Source organism: Pongo pygmaeus, chromosome 18, assembly GCF_028885625.2.
Source record: "Pongo pygmaeus isolate AG05252 chromosome 18, NHGRI_mPonPyg2-v2.0_pri, whole genome shotgun sequence".
Taxonomy (NCBI): domain Eukaryota; kingdom Metazoa; phylum Chordata; class Mammalia; order Primates; family Hominidae; genus Pongo; species Pongo pygmaeus.
Window position 1 is genome coordinate 23,298,898 of NC_072391.2, and position 18,731 is coordinate 23,317,628.

General features: G+C 40.0%; 1 protein-coding gene across 1 annotated transcript in view; it reads left to right on the top strand.

The window, feature by feature from the left end:
• Window positions 1-18,354, top strand: part of LOC129015096 (phospholipid-transporting ATPase ABCA3-like) — a 47,290-nt gene extending 28,936 nt beyond the window's left edge. The window contains exons 5-7 of the mRNA XM_054452735.2: window positions 9,897-10,024; window positions 12,267-12,429; window positions 18,272-18,354. Coding sequence (XP_054308710.2) covers window positions 9,897-10,024; window positions 12,267-12,429; window positions 18,272-18,354 — 374 coding nt within the window. The remainder of the gene's footprint in view (window positions 1-9,896; window positions 10,025-12,266; window positions 12,430-18,271) is intronic.
• Window positions 18,355-18,731: the final 377 nt, after the last annotated feature.

The window sequence follows — 18,731 nt, forward strand, 5'->3', positions numbered from 1 at the left end:
GTGTGAGGTGGGCGTGACTGTGCCCTGTGATGGCATTCATCCAGTCTAGGGTTGGCTCTTGCCTTGTGCTAGCCTAAGCTGCAGGGACAGGCTCTGGCCCCCTGCGACCCTGAACTGGAATAACTATCTAAATCATTATTTTACTTGTGTTTGTTAATCTGTCTTAAATGTATATATGGCTCACATTATTTATTTCAATGTTTAATATTAGAAGTGTTTTGGTATTTATTTAGATGTTTGGTGATGTTTTTCTGACCCCTGAAAAAAGAAAACAGTAATATACAATAAAAACTCAACTCTTTTTTTTTTTTTTAATTTTTTTCAGAAACAGTCTTGCTCTGCTACCCAGGCTGGGGTGCAGTGGTGCAATCAGAGCTCACTGTAATCTCAAACTCCTGGGCTCAAGTGTTCCTCCCACCTCAACCTCCCAAGTAACTGGGATGATAGATGTGGGCCACTACTCCCGGGCTAATTTTTTTTTTAATTTTGTAGAAATAGAGTCTCACTATGTTGGTCAGGCTGGTCTCAAACTCCTGGCCTCAAGCAGTCCCCCTGCCTCAGCCTCCCAAGTGCTGGGATTACAGACATGAGCCACCATGCTGGCCCTTAACTCTTGTTTATATCAATTAGATGATGGCAAAGTTAGTTTCATTATACATCATTTCACTTACAGTTTCCAAGAACCTATTGATGATGACAAGTGAGGGCTTACAGTACATGTCTTGGAGATAAATCATTGTGAATGCACCGTCACCTCTCAGGCTAAATAAATATTAACTCAGGAACACCAGAATCCGGGTCAGTTCCAGAATCTGACCTCATTCTTCCCTCTTCCCTTTGGATAAAGCTGTTTGTTTGTTTGTTTATGAGAACTATAGGAATGCCTCATTTTTATGCAAATATAAAGCAAGTGCCCAACCACCGCATTCACCTAAATGCAGATGTTTTGGAGGCTCAAAACTCAAGGGTCTCTACCCAGGATCCATACATACAGAAAAGACACTTGTCCAGGATGGGGGCTAAATCTTTGGAGTTGAGTGTTATGTTTTTATTTTGCTTTGTTTTTCATAGTTTTTTGTGCAAAAAATGAGTGGAGCAAAGTAGCTGAGGGAACTGACTGTATGCGAGTCTTTTTGAGATTCAGAACTAGTGATACGTTGGAGTCCAGGTGACAAGTATGGCAGGGAGTGGAAACCCTGTTGAGAGACGGGGACTTGAGAAGCATGGAATAGTAGTACCTTTGGTGAGGATGTTGATGTTCTCTCAAGCTATTCCATCTACATTGGCAAAGATGAGGCTCCCGATGGAAGCTTTTGAGAATCAGACAGTTGGGGATTTGCTGCAGGAAGAGTTGTGACAATCAAGCCATTTAAATCTTAATAATAAAACCGCATGATATTTCATTTTCCCCTGCAGGCTTTTGAAGCCTTTGATATCCTGTTTACATCAAACACGTTTACTCCTAAGAAAATCTTTAGTGTATACAATTCCACATACAGGTATTTTAAATGACTAACTACTTTGGCTTAGAAGAGTACAAATGACGCCCCAGTCTTTTAAAATTTCAATTAGATTAAGTTTAATCCAGGCTAAATTCATTGATTGATCACCTCAAATATTGAAACATAATTGCCTCAAATATTGAAACAATAAAGTAGTATTGTTCCTTAATTTCTTAGTATTTTCTATAGTAGAGATTCTCTTATTGTAGGATTTTGAATAAATTTCATGGATGGTTTCTTTTCTTTTGAGTGGAGTTTTGCTCTTGCTGCCCAGGCTGGAGTGTAATGGCGTGATCTCGGCTCACTGCAACCTCTGCCTCCTGGGTTCAAGCAATTCTCCTGTCTCAGCCTCCTGAGTAGCTAGGATTACAGGTGCCCTCCACTATGCCGGGCTAATTTTCGATATTGTTAGTAGAGACGGGGTTTCACCATGTTGGCCAGGCTGGTCTTAAACTATTGACCTCAGGTGATCCACTTGCCTCAGCCTCCCAAAGTGCTGGGATTACAGGCATGTGTTGCGGGAAGTCAGGGACCCCCGAACGGAGGGACCGGCTAAAGCCATGGCAGAAGAACATGGATTGTGAAGATTTCGTGGACATTTATTAGTTCCCCAAATTAATACTTTTATAATTTCTTATGCCTGTCTTTACTGCAATCTCTAAACATAAATTGTGAAGATTTCATGGACACTTATCACTTTCCCAATCAATACCCTTGTGATTTCCCATGCCTGTCTTTAACCTCTTAATCCTGTCATCTTGTAAACTGAGGAGGATGTATGTCGCCTCAGGACCCTGTGATGATTGTGTTAACTGCACAAATTGTAGAGCATGTGTGTTTGAACAATATGAAATCTGGGCACCTTGAAAAAAGAACGGGATAACAGCAATGTTCAGGGAACAAGAGAGATAACCTTAAACTCTGACCACTGGTGAGCCAGGCGGAACAGAGCCATATTTCTCTTCTTTCAAAAGCAAGTGGGAGAAATATCGCTGAATTCTTTGTCTCAGCAAGGAACATCCCTGAGAAAGAGAATGTGTCCCTGAGGGTAGGCCTCTAAAATGGCCCCCTTGGGTGCGGTCATCCTTTATGGTCGAGCTGTAGGGATGAAATAAGCCCCAGTCTCCCATAGCGCTCCCAGGCTTATTAGGACGAGGAAATTCCTGCCTAATAAATTTTGGTCAAACCGGTTGCTCTCAAACCCTGTCTCCTGATAAGACGTTATCAATGACAATGGTGCCCGAAACTTCATTAGCAATTTTAATTTTGCCCCGGTCCTGTGGTCCTGTGATCTGGCCCTGCCTCCATTTACCTTATGATATTCTGTTACCTTGTGATACACCAGGTGTCTCTGTGGTCTCCGTGACCCACACCCTATTCGTACACTCCCTCCCCTTTGAAAATCCCTGATAAAAACTTGCTGGTTTTGCGGCTTGTGGGGCATCACGGAACCTACCGACATGCGATGTCTCCCCCAGATGCCCAGCTTTAAAATTTCTCTCTTTTGTACTCTGTCCCTTTATTTCTCAACCCGGCCGACGCTTTGGGAAAATAGAAAAGAACCTACGTGACTATCGGGGGCAGGTTCCCCAATAGGCATGAGCCACCTCGCCCAGGCAGATCTGTTTTTTATTTCCCTTTAAGATGGAACTTCCCTTTTTTTTTTAAATTATACTTTAAGTTCTAGGGTACATGTGCACAACATGCGGGTTTGATACATAGATATACACGTGCCATGCTGGTTTGCTGTACCCATCAACTCGTCATTTACATTAGATATTTCTCCTAATGCTATCACTCCCCCAGCCTCCACCCCCTGACAGGCCCTGGTGTGTGATGTTCCCCACCCTGTGTCCAAGTGATCTCGTTGTTCAGTTCCCAGCTATGAATGAGAACATGCAGTGTTTGGTTTTCTGTCCTCATGATAGTTTGCTGAGAATATGGTTTCCAGCTTCATCCATGTCCCTGCAAAGGACATGAACTCATCCTTTTTTATGGCTGCATAGTATTCCGTGGTGTATATGTGTGACATTTTCTTAATGCAGTCTATCATTGATGGACATTTGGGTTGGTTCCAAGTCTTTGCTATTGTGAATAGTGCTGCAATTAACATACATGTGTATGTGTCTTTATAGTAGCATGATTTATAATCCTTTGGGTGTATACCCAGTAAATGGGATTGCTGAGTCAAATGGTATTTCTAGTTCTAGATCCTTCAGGAACTAGTGGTTTTTTGAAAAGATCAACAAAATTGATAGGCCACTAGCAAGACTAATAAAGAAGAAAGGAGAGAAGAATCAAATAGACAATAAAAAATGATAAAGGGGATATCGCCACTGATCCCACAGAAATACAAACTACCGTCAGAGAATATTATAAACACCTCTACGCAAATAAACTAGAAAATCTGGAAGAAATGGATAAATTCCTCCACACATACACCCTCCCAAGACTAAACCAGAAAGAAGTTGAATCTCTGAATAGACCAATAACAGGCTCTGAAATTGAGGCAATAATTAATAACTTACCAACCAAAAAAGTCTTCCACACTGTCTTCCACAATGGTTGAGCAAATTTACACTCCCACCAACAGTGTAAAAGCATTCCTATTTCTTCACATCCTCTCCAGCATCTGTTATTTCCTTACTTTTTAATGATCACCATTCTAACTGGTGTGAGATGGTATCTCATTGTGGTTTTGATTTGCATTTCTCTGATGAGCAGTGATGAGCATTTTTTCATGTGTCTGTTGGCTGCATAGATTCTTCTTTTGAGAAGTGTCTGTTCATATCCTTTGCCCACTTTTTGATGGGGTTGTTTATTTTTGTCTTGTAAACTTTTTTGAGTTCTTTGTAGATTCTGGATATTAGCCCTTTGTCAGATGAGTAGGTTGCAAAAATTTTCTTCCATTCTGTAGGTTGCCTGTTCACTCTGATGGTAGTTTCTTTTGCCATGCAGAAGCTCTTTTGTTTAATTAGATCCCATTTGTCAATTTTGGCTTTTGTTGCCATTGCTTTTGGTGTTTTAGTCATGAAGTCCTTGCCCATGCCTATGTCCTGAATGGTATTGCCTAGGTTTTCTTCTAGGGTTTTTATGGTTTTAGGTCTAACATTTAAGTCTTTAATCCATCTTGAGTTAATTTTTGTATAAGGTGTAAGGAAGATATCCAGTTTCAGCTTTCTACATATGGCTAGCCAGTTTTCCCAGCACCATTTATTAAATAGGGAATCCTTTCCCCATTTCTTGTTTTTGTCAGGTTTGTCAAAGATCAGATGGTTGTATATGTGTGGTGTTATTTCTGAGGCCTCTGTTCTGTTCCATTAGTCTACATATCTGTTTTGGTACCAGTACCATGCTGTTTGGCTACTGCAGCCTTGTAGTATAGTTTGAAGTCAGGCAGCATGATGTGTCCAGCTTTGTTCTTTTTGCTTAGGATTGTCTCGGCAATGCGGGCTCTTTTTTGGTTCTATATGAACTTTAAAGTAGTCTTTTTCCAATTCTGTGAAGAAAGTCATTGGTAGCTTGATGGGGATGGCATTGAATCTATAAATTACCTTGAGCAGTATGACCATTTTCACAATATTGATTCTTCCCATCCATGAGCATGGAATGTTCTTCCATTTGTTTGTGTCCTCTTTTATTGCATTGAACAGTGGTTTGTAGTTCTCCTTGAAGAGGTCCTTCACATCCCTTGTAAGTTGGATTCCTAGGTATTCTATTCTCTTTGTAGCAATTGTGAATGGGAGTTCACTCATGATTTGGCACTCTGTTTGTCTGTTATTGGTGTATAGGAATGCTTGTGATTTTTGTACATTGATTTTGTATCCTGAGACTTCGCTGAAGTTGCTTATCAGCTTGAGGAGATTTTGGGCTGAGACGATGGGGTTTTCTAAATATACAATCATGTCATCTGCAAACAGGGACAATTTGACTTCCTCTTTTCCTAATCGAATACCCTTTATTTCTTTCTCCTGCCTGATTGCCCTGGCCAGAACTTCCAACACTATGTTGAATAGGAGTGGTGAGAGAGGGCATCCCTGTCTTGTGCCAGTTTTCAAAGGGAATGCTTCCAGTTTTTGTCCATTCAGTATGATATTGGCTGTGGGTTTGTCATAAATAGCTCTTATTATTTTGAGGTACATTCCATTAATACCTAGTTTGTTGAGAGTTTTTTTTTTATCATGAGGGGCTGTTGAATTTTGTCAAAGGCCTTTTCTGTATCTACTGAGATAATCATGTGGTTTTTGTCACTGGTTCTCTTTATGTGATGGACTATGTTTATTGATTTACGTATGTTGAACCAGCCTTGCATCCCAGGGATAAAGCCGACCTGATTGTGATGGATAAGCTTTTTGATGTGCTGCTAGATTCGGTTTGCCAGTATTTTATTGAGGATTTTTGCATTGATGTTCATCAGGGATATTGGTCTAAAATTCTCGTTTTTTGTTGTGTCTCTGCTAGGCTTTGGTATCAGGATGATGCTGGCCTCATAAAATGAGTTAGGGAGGAGTCCCTCTTTTTCTATTGATTGGAATAGTTTCAGAAGGAATGGTACCAGCTCCTCATTGTACCTCTGGTAGAATTTGGCTGTGAATCCGTCTGGTCCTGGACTTTTTTGGTTGGTAAGTTATTAATTATTGCCTCAATTTCAGAGCCTGTTATTGGTCTATTCAGAGATTCAACTTCTTTCTGGTTTAGTCTTGGGAGGGTGTATGTGTCGAGGAATTTATCCATTTCTTCTAGATTTTCTAGTTTATTTGCGTAGAGGTGTTTATAATATTCTCTGATGGTAGTTTGTATTTCTGTGGGATCAGTGGCGATATCCCCTTTATCATTTTTTATTGTGTCTATTTGATTCTTCTCTCCTTTCTTCTTTATTGGTCTTGCTAGTGGCCTATCAATTTTGTTGATCTTTTCAGAAAACCAGCTCCTGGATTCATTGATTTTTTGAAGGGTTTTTTGTGTCTCTATCTCCTTCAGTTCTGCTCTGATCTTAGTTATTTCTTGCCTTCTGCTAGCTTTTGAATGTGTTTGCTCTTGCTTCTCTAGTGCTTTTAATTGTGATGTTAGGGTGTCGATTTTAGATCTTTCCTGCTTTCTCTTGTGGGCATTTAGTGCTATAAATTTCCCTCTACACACTGCTTTAAATGTGTCCCAGAGATTCTGGTATGTGTGTCTTCATTCTCATTGGTTTCAAAGAACATCTTTATTTCTGCCTTCATTTCATTATTTACCCAGTAGTAATTCAGGAGCAGGTTGTTCAGTTTCCATGTAGTTGAGCAGTTTTGAGTGAGTTTCTTAATCCTGAGTTCTAATGTGATTGCACTGTGGTCTGAGAGACAGTTTGTTGTTATTTCTGTTCTTTTACATTTGCTGAGGAGTGCTTTACTTCCAATTATGTGGTCAATTTTAGAATAAGTGCAATGTGGTGCTGAGAAGAATGTATATTCTGTTGATTTGGGATGAAGAGTTCTGTAGATGTCTATTAGGTCTGCTTGGTGCAGAGCTGAGTTCAAGTTCTGGATATCCTTGTTAACCTTCTGTCTTGTTGATCTGTCTCATATTGACAGTGGGGTGTTAAAGTCTCCCATTATTATTTTCTGGGAGTCTAAGTCTCTTTGTAGGTCTCTAAGGACTTGCTTTATGAATCTAGGTGTTCCTGTATTGGGTGCATATATATTTAGGATAGTTAGCTCTTCTTGTTGAATTGATCCCTTTACCATTATGTAATGGCCTTCTTTGTGTCTTTTGATCTTTGTTGGTTTAAAGTCTGTTTTATCAGAGACTAGGATTGCAACCCGTGCTTTTTTTTGTTTTCCATTTGCTTGTTAGATCTTCCTCCATCCCTTTATTTTGAGCCTCTGTGTGTCTTTGCACTTGAGATGGGTCTCCTGAATATAGCACACTGATGGGTCTTGACTGTTTATCCAATTTGCCAGTCTGTGTCTTTTAATTGGGGCATTTAGCCCATTTACATTTAAGGTTAATATTATGTGTGCATTTGATCTTGTATGATGTTAGCTGATTATTTTGCCCGTTTAATGGCTGCAGTTTCTTCCTAGCATTGATGGTCTTTACAATTTGGCATGTTTTTGCAGTGGCTGGTACCAGTTGTTCCTTTCCATATTTAGTGCTTCCTTCAGGAGCTCTTGTAAGGTAGGCCTGGTGGTGACAAAATCTCTCAGCATTTGCTTGTCAGTAAAGGATTTTATTTCTCCTTCACTTATGAAGCTTAGTTTGGCGGATATGAAATTCTGGGTTGAAAATTCTTTTCTTTAAGAATGTTGAATATTGGTCCCCACTCTCTTCTGGCCTGTAGGGTTTCTGCCAAGAGATCTGCTATTAGTCTGATTGGCTTCCCTTTGTGGGTAACCCAGCCTTTTTTCTCTGGCTGCCCTTAACATTTTTTCCTTCATTTCAACCTTGGTGAATCTGACAATTACGTGTTTTGGGGTTGCTTTTCTCAAGGAGTATCTTTGTGGTGTTCTCTATATTTTCTGAATTTGAATGTTGGCCTGCCTTGCTAGGTTGGGGAAGTTCTCCTGGATAATATCCTGAAGAGTGTTTTCCAACTTGGTTCCATTCTCCCCATCACTTTCAAGTACACCAATCAAACATAGATTTGGTCTTTTCACATAGTCCCATATTTCTTGGAGGTTTTGTTCGTTTCTTTTTATCTTTTTTCTCTAACCTTGTCTTCTCACTTTATTTCATTAATTTGATCTTCAGTCACTGGTACCCTTTCTTCCACTTGATCGAATCAGCTATTGAAGCTTGTGCATGAATCGTGAAGTTCTCGTGCCATAGTTTTTAGCTCCATCAGGTCATTTAAGGTCTTCTCTACACTGTTTATTCTAGTTAGCCATTCGTCTAACCTTTCTTCATGGTTTTTAGCTTCCCTGCGATGGGTTCGAACGTCCTCCTTTAGCTTGGAGAAGTTTGTTATTACCGACCTTCTGAAGCCTACTTCTGTCAACTCGTCAAAGTCATTCTCCATCCAGCTTTGTTCCATTGCTGGCGAGGAGCTGTGATCCTTTGGAGAAGAAGAGGTGCTCTGATTTTTAGAATTTTCAGCTTTCTGCTCTGGTTTCTCCCCATCTTTGTGGTTTTATCTACCTTTGGTCTTTGATGTTGGTGACCTACAGATGGGGTTTTGGTGTAGATGTTCTTTTTGTTGATGTTGATGCTATTCCTTTCTGTTTGTTAGTTTTCCTTCTAACAGTCAGGACCCTCAGCTGCAGGTCTGTTGGACTTTGCTGGAGGTCCACTCCAGACCCTCTTTGCCTGGGTATCACCAGCGGAGGCTGCAGAACGGCAAATATTGCTGCCTGATCCTTCCTCTGGAAGCTTCATCCCAGAGGGGCACCCAACTATATGAGGTGTCTGTTGGCTCCTACTGGGAACTGTCTCCCAGTTAGGCTACACAGGGGCCAGGGACCCACTTGAGGAGGCAGTCTGTCCATTCTCAGAGCCCAAACGCCATGCTGGGAAAACCACTGCTCTCTTCAGAGCTGTCAGACAGGGATGTTTAAGTCTGCAAATGTCGTCTGCTGCATTTTGTTCAGTGAAGTCCTGCCCACAGAGGTAGAGTCTAGAGGCAGTAGGCCTTGCTGAGGGGCAGTTTGAGCTTCCCAGCCGCTTTGTTTACCTACTCAAGCCTCAGCAATGGCGACACCCATCCCCCAGCCAGGCTGCCACCTCACAGTTCCATCTCAGACTGCTGCGCTAGCAGTGAGCAAGGCTCCATAGGCATGGGATCCGCCGAGCCAGGCACGGGAGAGGGTCTCCTTGTCTGCCGGTTGCTAAGACCTTAGGGAAAGTGCGGTATTTGGGTGGGAGTTTCCTCTTTTTCCAGGTACAGTCTGTCATGGCTTCCCTTGGCTAGGAAAGGGAAATCCCCTGACCCCTTGTGCTTCCTGGGTAAGGCGACACCCTGCTCTGCTTCAGCTCACCCTCCATGGGCTGCACCCACTGTCCAACCAGTCCTAATGAGATGAACCCGTCTTCTGCATCTATCATGCTGGGAGCTGCAGACTGGAGCTGTTCCTATTCAGTCATCTTGGAATGGATCAGCTAAGATGGAACTTTCAAAACACTGTTTTTGATAAAGGAAGCATCCTTTATCCCTTGGTTTACTTAAATGTATTATAACAATTCATTATGATTTTAAACTTGTGGTCAAATTTTTTTAAACCCCTAGCACTTTTATGCACTCCAAGTATCCATTAGTTCATTATGCCAATGTTTCAGCAATAGTGTTTTGAAATTTAATAACAATATTTTGATAGCCTTTTATCCATGTAAAATAGTATCCCATTTTACATGTAGGAAGAGCTAACATATATTTTGCTCTTATATGGACAACTAGCATATTAGACTTTTGTCTCTCTACAGTTCTAGGCTTTTCCTCAGAAGAAGAATTTGAAGATTACGTTAAGCAAATAAATAACTCTAAAAACGTTCTGGCTGCTATTGTTTTTGACCATGACTTCAAAAATAGCAGTGATCCCCTGCCATTGAAGGTGAGAAAGTTTTATGCAGAAACCTCATATTTCTACTTCCGGTCTCCAGAGATTTAATGAGGTAGAGGTATTGTTCGTTATTCCATTTTGTAAGTGGAGAGACCATAGCTTTCCCGAGATCATAGTGCTTATGTGTGGTAGAGCAGGGATTGGAATCCAGATCTAACTAACTTCAGTGTCTGTGTATTAATTTAGCCAGTGCTTCATGCTGATGAGGAAGGAATTGTATTCACCACCTACCAGGCTTTATTCACAAACTGGACTCATAGGAAACACTGACAATTGTGGACATTGCCTGTGCCATTGTATCTGGTAGGGCAACTGGCTGTAGTCCTACAGATGATGGTAAAGAAAATGCACATTTCCTGGGACAAAATGCCTGATGCAATAAATAAAACATACGCATCTTCATTAGCAGGGAACACAACATGAAATATTTCCTTTTCCTTTTGAGTGAATCTCATAATCTCTCTTCTAATTATAAATAAAGAGAATAACTCTAGGGCTTAAGCAGGCTGAATCAAAATTAGAACATCTGCAAACACCAAGGAAGATTCTGATAATAACTCCCCAAGGAGGAGAAGCAAGGACAGTGCTTTGAACTTGGGGTCTCTGGTGTTGAGTAAAATAACCAAAGTACAACATATAGATATGCCCAGAGCCAAAATTCTGCATTTAGGATACAGATGATTGTCAATGGAACAAAAAAGTAAGGAAAACTGCCAGATTTTAACTAGGGTAATAGGTATCCTTTCATTCCACCCCATAACTTCCTCCATATAGGTCAATGTCCCTCAAGATGGTGACTCATTGTAAACTGATGCTGATCTAGGCTCAATGGTGTACACTGGACTTGGCAATTTAAATTTAAATTGGTGCAATTGGAAACTTCACCTCTTCTGTCTGGCATGGTCTCCCTTGCCCTGCCCTATATTTGGCTTGCACATGCTTACCTTGTGCACCTGCTGCTGTGACTTTGTCTGTATTGCCTCTTCTGACCACACGTACCCCTTCCCTCCTACATCCTTCCATGAATACCTTAACCATGTGTCTATCACTGAGTTTATACTACAGTGTAAATCTGTAATGTTTCCTCAACTAGAATTTGAGCTCCTTGAGGAGTAGGGGCTGCCTCCTTGAACATGGAATAAGTCCCTAAAACTTTTGTCTTGATAACTGAGTATATGAATATTCATCCAGACGTATGGCCTCTGCCTGTCCCTCCTACTCTTCCTGATTTCTGTGGTCTGAGCCTTCTGACTTTTGACAACTCTTGGTCCATTTGCTGCCTTTTTTTTTTTTTTTTTTTTTTTTTGAGACAGAGTCTCACTTTGTTGCCCAGGCTGGAATGCAGTGGTATGATCTTGGCCCACTGCAACCTCCACCCCCCGGGTTCAAGTGATTCTCCTGCCTCACGTCTGAAGTAGCTGGGATTACAGGCACCCGCCACCACTCCTGGCTAATTTTGTATTTTTAGTAGAGACAGGGTTTCACCATGTTGGCCAGGCTAGTTTCGAACTCATGACCTCAAGTGATCTACCCGCCTCAGTCTCCTAAAGTGCGGGGATTACAGGTGCGAGCCACCGTGCCTGGCCCGTTTTTTGTCTTTTAAAGTTAGTTAACCTCAGCATGATGTATCTTGACGTTTACTCAGTTCTCCAAAATTAGTACTACCTTTTCATTTAATAATTAGATTATGCAACACTCCACACTGAGATCTTATCACATTCCTCCTCCATTCTCATATCAGAGTCTTCCTTATGTTATCATTGCTTTTAAGAGAAGAGATTTTCCTCTTAGAACACTACACTTGACTGACATAAAGGGAAGGAAAATTAATAATGCCTTTTGGTACATTTCATTTTAGTATGCAGCCAGCTGTCTGTTTAGGGAAAAAACATTCATAATTATGTAAAAGTTACCGCATATTTTCTTACCACAAGCCTGCAGTATACATCTAAGTGTTGCTGACACCTCAATAAAAAATTTCACAAAATTAACAGAGGATAGATTTAAAGGAGGTGGGCTTGAGTTTAGATGTAGTCAGAGCATGGGTGCCTTAGGACAAATTTTCTCTCACTTCCGGATGTCCAGAATATACTTCAGCCTCATCAGGCAGTCTACCTCAAAATCACATATTCCCAGTTGTACTTTAACTTTCTTTTGTTTCTGATGATTCTTTAATTAGTTTTGGGTGGGGGGGAGTTCTTTGATATTGATTGTTTCTTATTGCTCCTTCTAGGTAAAATATTACCTGCGTTTTAATAATGAAAAGAAGAGCAATATGCTGTACAGTATTTATGAAGAAGAAGGCTGGTTGACAAATTTTCTCTTTCCACCTGTCCCTTTGGTGGGACCCAGAAACTGTGATGAAAATGGAGGGAGTCCTGGTAAGCAGATCTTTATTCTTTTTTTTTTTTTAGAATTATTTTATTATTATTATTATTATTATTATTATTATACTTTAGGTTTTATGGTACATGTGCACAATGTGCAAGTAAGTTACATATGTATACATGTGCCATGCTGGTGCGCTGCACCCACTAACTCGTCATCTAGCATTAGGTATATCTCCCAATGCTATCCCTCCCCCCTCCCCCCACCCCACAACAGTCCCCGAAGTGTGATGTTCCCCTTCCTGTGTCCATGTGTTCTCATTGTTCAATTCCCACCTATGAGTGAGAATATGCAGTGTTTGGTTTTTTGTTCTTGCGATAGTTTACTGAGAATGATGATTTCCAATTTCATCCATGTCCCTACAAAGGACATGAACTCATCATTTTTTATGGCTGCATAGTATTCCATGGTGTATATGTGCCACATTTTCTTAATCCAGTCTATCATTGTTGGACAATTGGGTTGGTTCCAAGTCTTTGCTGTTGTGAATAATGCTGCAATAAACATACGTGTGCATGTGTCTTTATAGCAGCATGATTTATAGTCCTTTGGGTATATACCCAGTAATGGGATGGCTGGGTCAAATGGTATTTCTAGTTCTAGATCCCTGAGGAATCGCCACACTGACTTCCACAAGGGTTGAACTAGTTTACAGTCCCACCAACAGTGTAAAAGTGCTCCTATTTCTCCACATCCTCTCCAGCACCTGTTGTTTCCTGACTTTTTAATGATTGCCATTCTAACTGGTGTGAGATGGTATCTCATTGTGGTTTTGATTTGCATTTCTCTGATGGCCAGTGATGGTGAGCATTTTTTCATGTGTTTTTTGGCTGCATAAATGTCTTCTTTTGAGAAGTGTCTGTTCATGTCCTTCGCCCACTTTTTGATGGGGTTGTTTGTTTTTTTCTTATAAATTTGTTGGAGTTCATTGTAGATTCTGGATATTAGCCCTTTGTCAGATGAGTAGGTTGCAAAAATTTTCTCCCATTTTGTAGGTTGCCTGTTCACTCTGATGGTAGTTTCCTTTGCTGTGCAGAAGCTCTTTAGTTTAATGAGATCCCATTTGTCAATTTTGGCTTTTGTTGCCATTGCTTTTGGTGTTTTAGACATGAAGTCCTTGCCCATGCCTATGTCCTGAATGGTAATGCCTAGGTTTTCTTCTAGGGTTTTTATGGTTTTAGGTCTAACATTTAAGTCTTTAATCCATCTTGAATTGATTTTTGTATAAGGTGTAAGGAAGGGATCCAGTTTCAGCTTTCTACATATGGCTAGCCAGTTTTCCCAGCACCATTTATTAAATAGGGAATCCTTTCCCCATTTCTTGTTTTTGTCAGGTTTGTCAAAGATCAGATGGTTGTAGATATGTGGCATTATTTCTGACGGCTCTGTTCTGTTCCATTGATCTATATCTCTGTTTTGGTACCAGTCCCATGCTGTTTTGGTTACTGTAGCCTTGTAGTATAGTTTGAAGTCAGGTAGTGTGATGCCTCCAGGTTTCTTCTTTTGGCTTAGGATTGACTTGGCGATGCAGGCTCTTTTTTGGTTCCATATGAACTTTAAAGTAGTTTTTTCCAATTCTGTGAAGAAAGTCATTGGTAGCTTGATGGGGATGGCATTGAATCTGTAAATTACCTTGGGAAGGGCAGAGACACAACAAAAAAAGAGAATTTTAGACCAATATCCTTGATGAACATTGATGCAAAAATCCTCAATAAAATACTGGCAAACAGAATCCAGCAGCACATCAAAAAGCTTATCCACCATGATCAAGTGGGCTTCATCCCTGGGATGCAAGGCTGGTTCAATATATGCAAATCAATAAATGTAATCCGGCATATAAACAGAACCAAAGACAAAAACCACATGATTATCTCAATAGATGCAGAAAAGGCCTTTGACAAAATTCAACAACCCTTCATGCTAAAAACTCTCAATAAATTAGGTATTGATGGGACGTATCTCAAAATAATAAGAGCTATCTATGACAAACCCACAGCCAATATCATACTGAATGGGCAAAAACTGGAAGCATTCCCTTTGAAAACTGGCACAAGACAGGGATGCCCTCTCTCACCACTCCTATTCAACATAGTGTTGGAAGTTCTGGCCAGGGCAATCAGGCAGGAGAAGGAAATCAAGGGTATTCAATTAGGAAAAGAGGAAGTCAAATTGTCCCTGTTTGCAGATGACATGATAGTATATCTAGAAAACCCCATCGTCTCAGCCCAAAATCTCCTTAAGCTGATAAGCAACTTCAGCAAAGTCTCAGGATACAAAATCAATGTACAAAAATCACAAGCATTCTTATACACCAATAACAGACAAACAGAGAGCCAAATCATGAGTGAACTCCCATTCACAATTGCTTCAAAGAGAATAAAATACCTAGGAATCCAACTTACAAGGGATGTGAAGGACCTCTTCAAGGAGAACTACAAACCACTGCTCAAGGAAATAAAAGAGGATACAAACAAATGGAAGAACATTCCATGCTCATGGGTAGGAAGAATCAATATCGTGAAAATGGCCATCCTTCCCAAGCAGATCTTTATTCTTAATATCCCAGTCATATAGGACGAGCCATTAGGTATTTATACTTCTGTTTCTTTACTCTTGCAGTGCAAGCTGCTTATTTTTAACTTACTATTTTGGTGATTTTTAAATGTGTCCAAAACCCCATATGAAAAATCCTATATACTTGAACAACGTTTTTATTGCCTTTTATCCTTTCCTGGTCGTTACCGTTGTATATCTTTATATTTTCATGTAGCTTAATTGTGAACTTTTGACTTACATGACGTAATGAACATTTGTAGGTACTGACACAGCCTGATTAATTGTAACTGTGTGTTATTCTGTTGGATTGATGAGTGATTTTTAATATAACTATAGTAATTTAAAAATTTCAACTTACTATACAGCCTACCATTTACAAGAATTTAGTGTGGGGGCTTTGCTTTTACCAATAACTTTGCAAATTTACCTTGAGGAAACTATTCAACCAAAGAAATAAACTGATTAACTTAGCATAATTCTTAAAAATTTGTAATGACCTACGTCTTAGGCATGGTAAGTTAATAGTACAAATATAATTTGACAGAACATTGTGCAGTCATTAAAATACTCATGAGATCTTTTTGTAAAAGCAAAGTTCAGAACTGTATTATCAAATTATAGCTATGTTAACTGCATATTCATCAGCGTAAAACTGGGACAGATACCCAAATATGAAAACAATTGCTGTGTTAGGGTGGCAGAATTGTGATGCATGTTATTCTCTTTAAAAATAATTTCAGGCCAGGTGTGGTGGCTCACACCTGTAATCCCAGCAATTTGGGAGGCCGAAGTAGGTGGATCACTTGAGGTCAGGAGTTCAAGACCAGCCTGGCCAACATGATGAAACCCTGTCTCCAATAAAAGTACAAAAATTAGCTGGGTGTAGTGGCGGGCACCTGTAATGCCACCTACTTGGGAGGCTAAGGCAGGAGAATCACTTGAACCTGGGAGGCGGAGGTTGCAGTGAGCCAAGATCACGCCACTGCACTCCAGCCTGGGCAACAGAGCAAGACTCTGTCTCAAAAAAAAAATTAATAATCATAATAATTTTCAAATATTATTTTTCCAGTCATAAAATTTGAAATGAAATCTTATGCCTCTTCCAAATTATGTTACTTCATTATAACCTTTGTCTACTAGTAAGAAAACATTAAACCCAAATTGTGGAACATTCTCCAAAATGGCTGACCAATATTCTTAAAAACTCTCATGGTCATGAAAAACAAGGAAAGAATGAGAAACTTTAGCAGCTCAGAGGAGACAATGGAGATGTGACAGCTAAATGCAATGCAGCATTCTGAATGGGATCCTAGAACAGAAAAAAAAAAAAGACATTCGGGAAAAACTGGTAAAACATGACGAAACTCCGTTTCTACAAAAAATACCAAAAAAAAAAAAAAAAAATTAACTGGCACAGTGGCGTGTGCCTGTAGTCCCAGCTACTAGGGAGGATGAGGCGAGAGAATTGCTTGAGCCCAGGAGGTGGAGGTTGCAGTGAACCTAGATCGCGCCACTGCACTCCAGCCTGGGCAACAGAGTGAGACATTGGCTCCAAACAAAAACAAAAACACAAAAAACCTCAGCATGCTATTTTAGAGAAATTGACAAGTTTATTCTAAAATTTACATGGAAATGAAAAGAATCTGGGTTGGGAACAGGCCCCCAAATCTGGCCATAAAGAAAATCTCTGCAGCACTGTGACATGTTCGTAATGACCATGACGCCCGCGCTGAAGGTTGTGGGTTTACCGGATTGAGGGCAACGAACACCTAGCCCACCCGTGGCGGAAAACTGCTTAAGACATTCCTAAGCCACAAACAATAGCAAGCGCGATCTGTGCCTTAGGGACATGTTCATGCTGAAGATAACTAGCCAGACCCATCCCTTTATTTTGGCCCATCCCTTTATTTCCCATAAGAAATGCTTTTAGTTAATCTATAATCTATAGAAACAATGCTTATCACTGGCTTGCTGTCAATAAATATGTGGGTAAATCTCTGTTCGAGGCTCTCAGCTCTGAAGGCTGTGAGACCCCTGATTTCCCACTCCACATGCTATATTTCTGTATGTGTGTCTTTAATTCCTCTAGTGCTGCTGGGTTAGGGTCTCCACCACCGAGCTGGTCTCGGCAGATCTGAATTAGGAAAAATAATCTTGGGAAAGAACAATGTCAGCGGACATATTCTGCCTGATTTCAAGATTTTTTGTAAAACTATAGTAATTAAGACGTTGTCATATAGGTGTGAGGATGAACAGATAGACCAACAGAAAGAATAGGATGTCTGGAAATATACACATATGGTCGCAGGGTTTTCTACAAAACTGCAGTATGATTCACTGGGGAAAGAAAATCTTCTCAACGACTTTTGCTGGAGTAACTTGGTATTCCTATGGAAAGAATGAATCTTGATCACTTCCTTACACCCTACACAAAATTAATTAATTCAGGATGATCCTAAAGCTAAAATGATAAAGCTTCTGTGGCAACATTGATGAGAATATCTTTATGATTTGAGGGTAGGCAGTGATTTGTTAGGGCACAAAAGGCACTTTTGAAAAAAATTGAAAAAAGAAGAAATGGATAAATAGGACTTTATCAAAGTTAAATGCTTCTCATATTTAAGACACTATTAAATAAAAAGGCAAGATTGCTAGGGGAGAAAATATGCACAGTGTGTGTATCTGACACAGGAATAGCACTCAGAGTATATCAAGGACCTATGTAAATTAATAGAAAAAATAGTTTTTAGATGTTGTGGCAGTGCTAAATTTCTATGCAAGTTTTAAGTCTTTGTCCTTAATTTCTGTGTTCAATTCACGTACTGGTGAGAAACTATTCGCATACTGTCACCAAAGAACCACACTTGGTTTATCACTGGCTATCAGACATCAGCTCATGTATGTCACTCAGCTGTGGCACTTCAGCATCACTCACTGATGTCACTTAGTTGTATGAGCTTCATTTCTCTCTCCAAGTGTCCAGGATACAGAATCAAAGTCTTTACCTATCCAATAATTAATCCAATTCTCACTTATTTAAATTAATTGAAATTGCAGAAAGCAGCTCTCCAATTTCATGCAATATTTCACTTTTGGTAAGCTGGGGGTTAGGATCATTTTAGAAAGTATTATGCATTTGTGTGGCAAAACCATGATAGCTGCTGTGAAATTTAGACTATCAGAAGAGACTCATTACACTTAGCTTTATCTCTGACATACGTTAATTCCCTGTCTTTGTTCAGCCCAGCTGTTTTTTGGTCTATTGTACTTATCAATCTTTGTTTTCTCATGTAGGGTACATCAGTGAAGGGTTCCTGTTTATGCAACACTCCCTGGATAAGGCCATCATGCGGCCAAGCTGCAGAAACGCTGTTTAACAGTGTCAACGTTTTTGTTCAGAGATTTTCCTACCCGTCGTATTACCATGATTTCTTCTCTGTGTTTTCTGGAATTTTCATTCCTTTAGTACTTGTGTCTATCTTCTCTCTGAATCATCTTACCCTTGTTCAATCCCTTGTGTGGGAAAAGGAAAATCGACTGAAGGTAACTCCCCTTTTCTTGTGGTAGATGAAGCTTCTATAGAAAATTCTGAGTGTATGGGGCAAATTTCTGTGGAAGGTTCAATTATTTCTATATAGTCAACACTGATGGATGGTTGTGTTTCAGTAGCAGGCAAGAACTGAGCACTTAGGCTTCTTGGCAATATTATATAACTTTGTTTTTATTAGAATTCTAGGTATAGTTTTCATTTTAG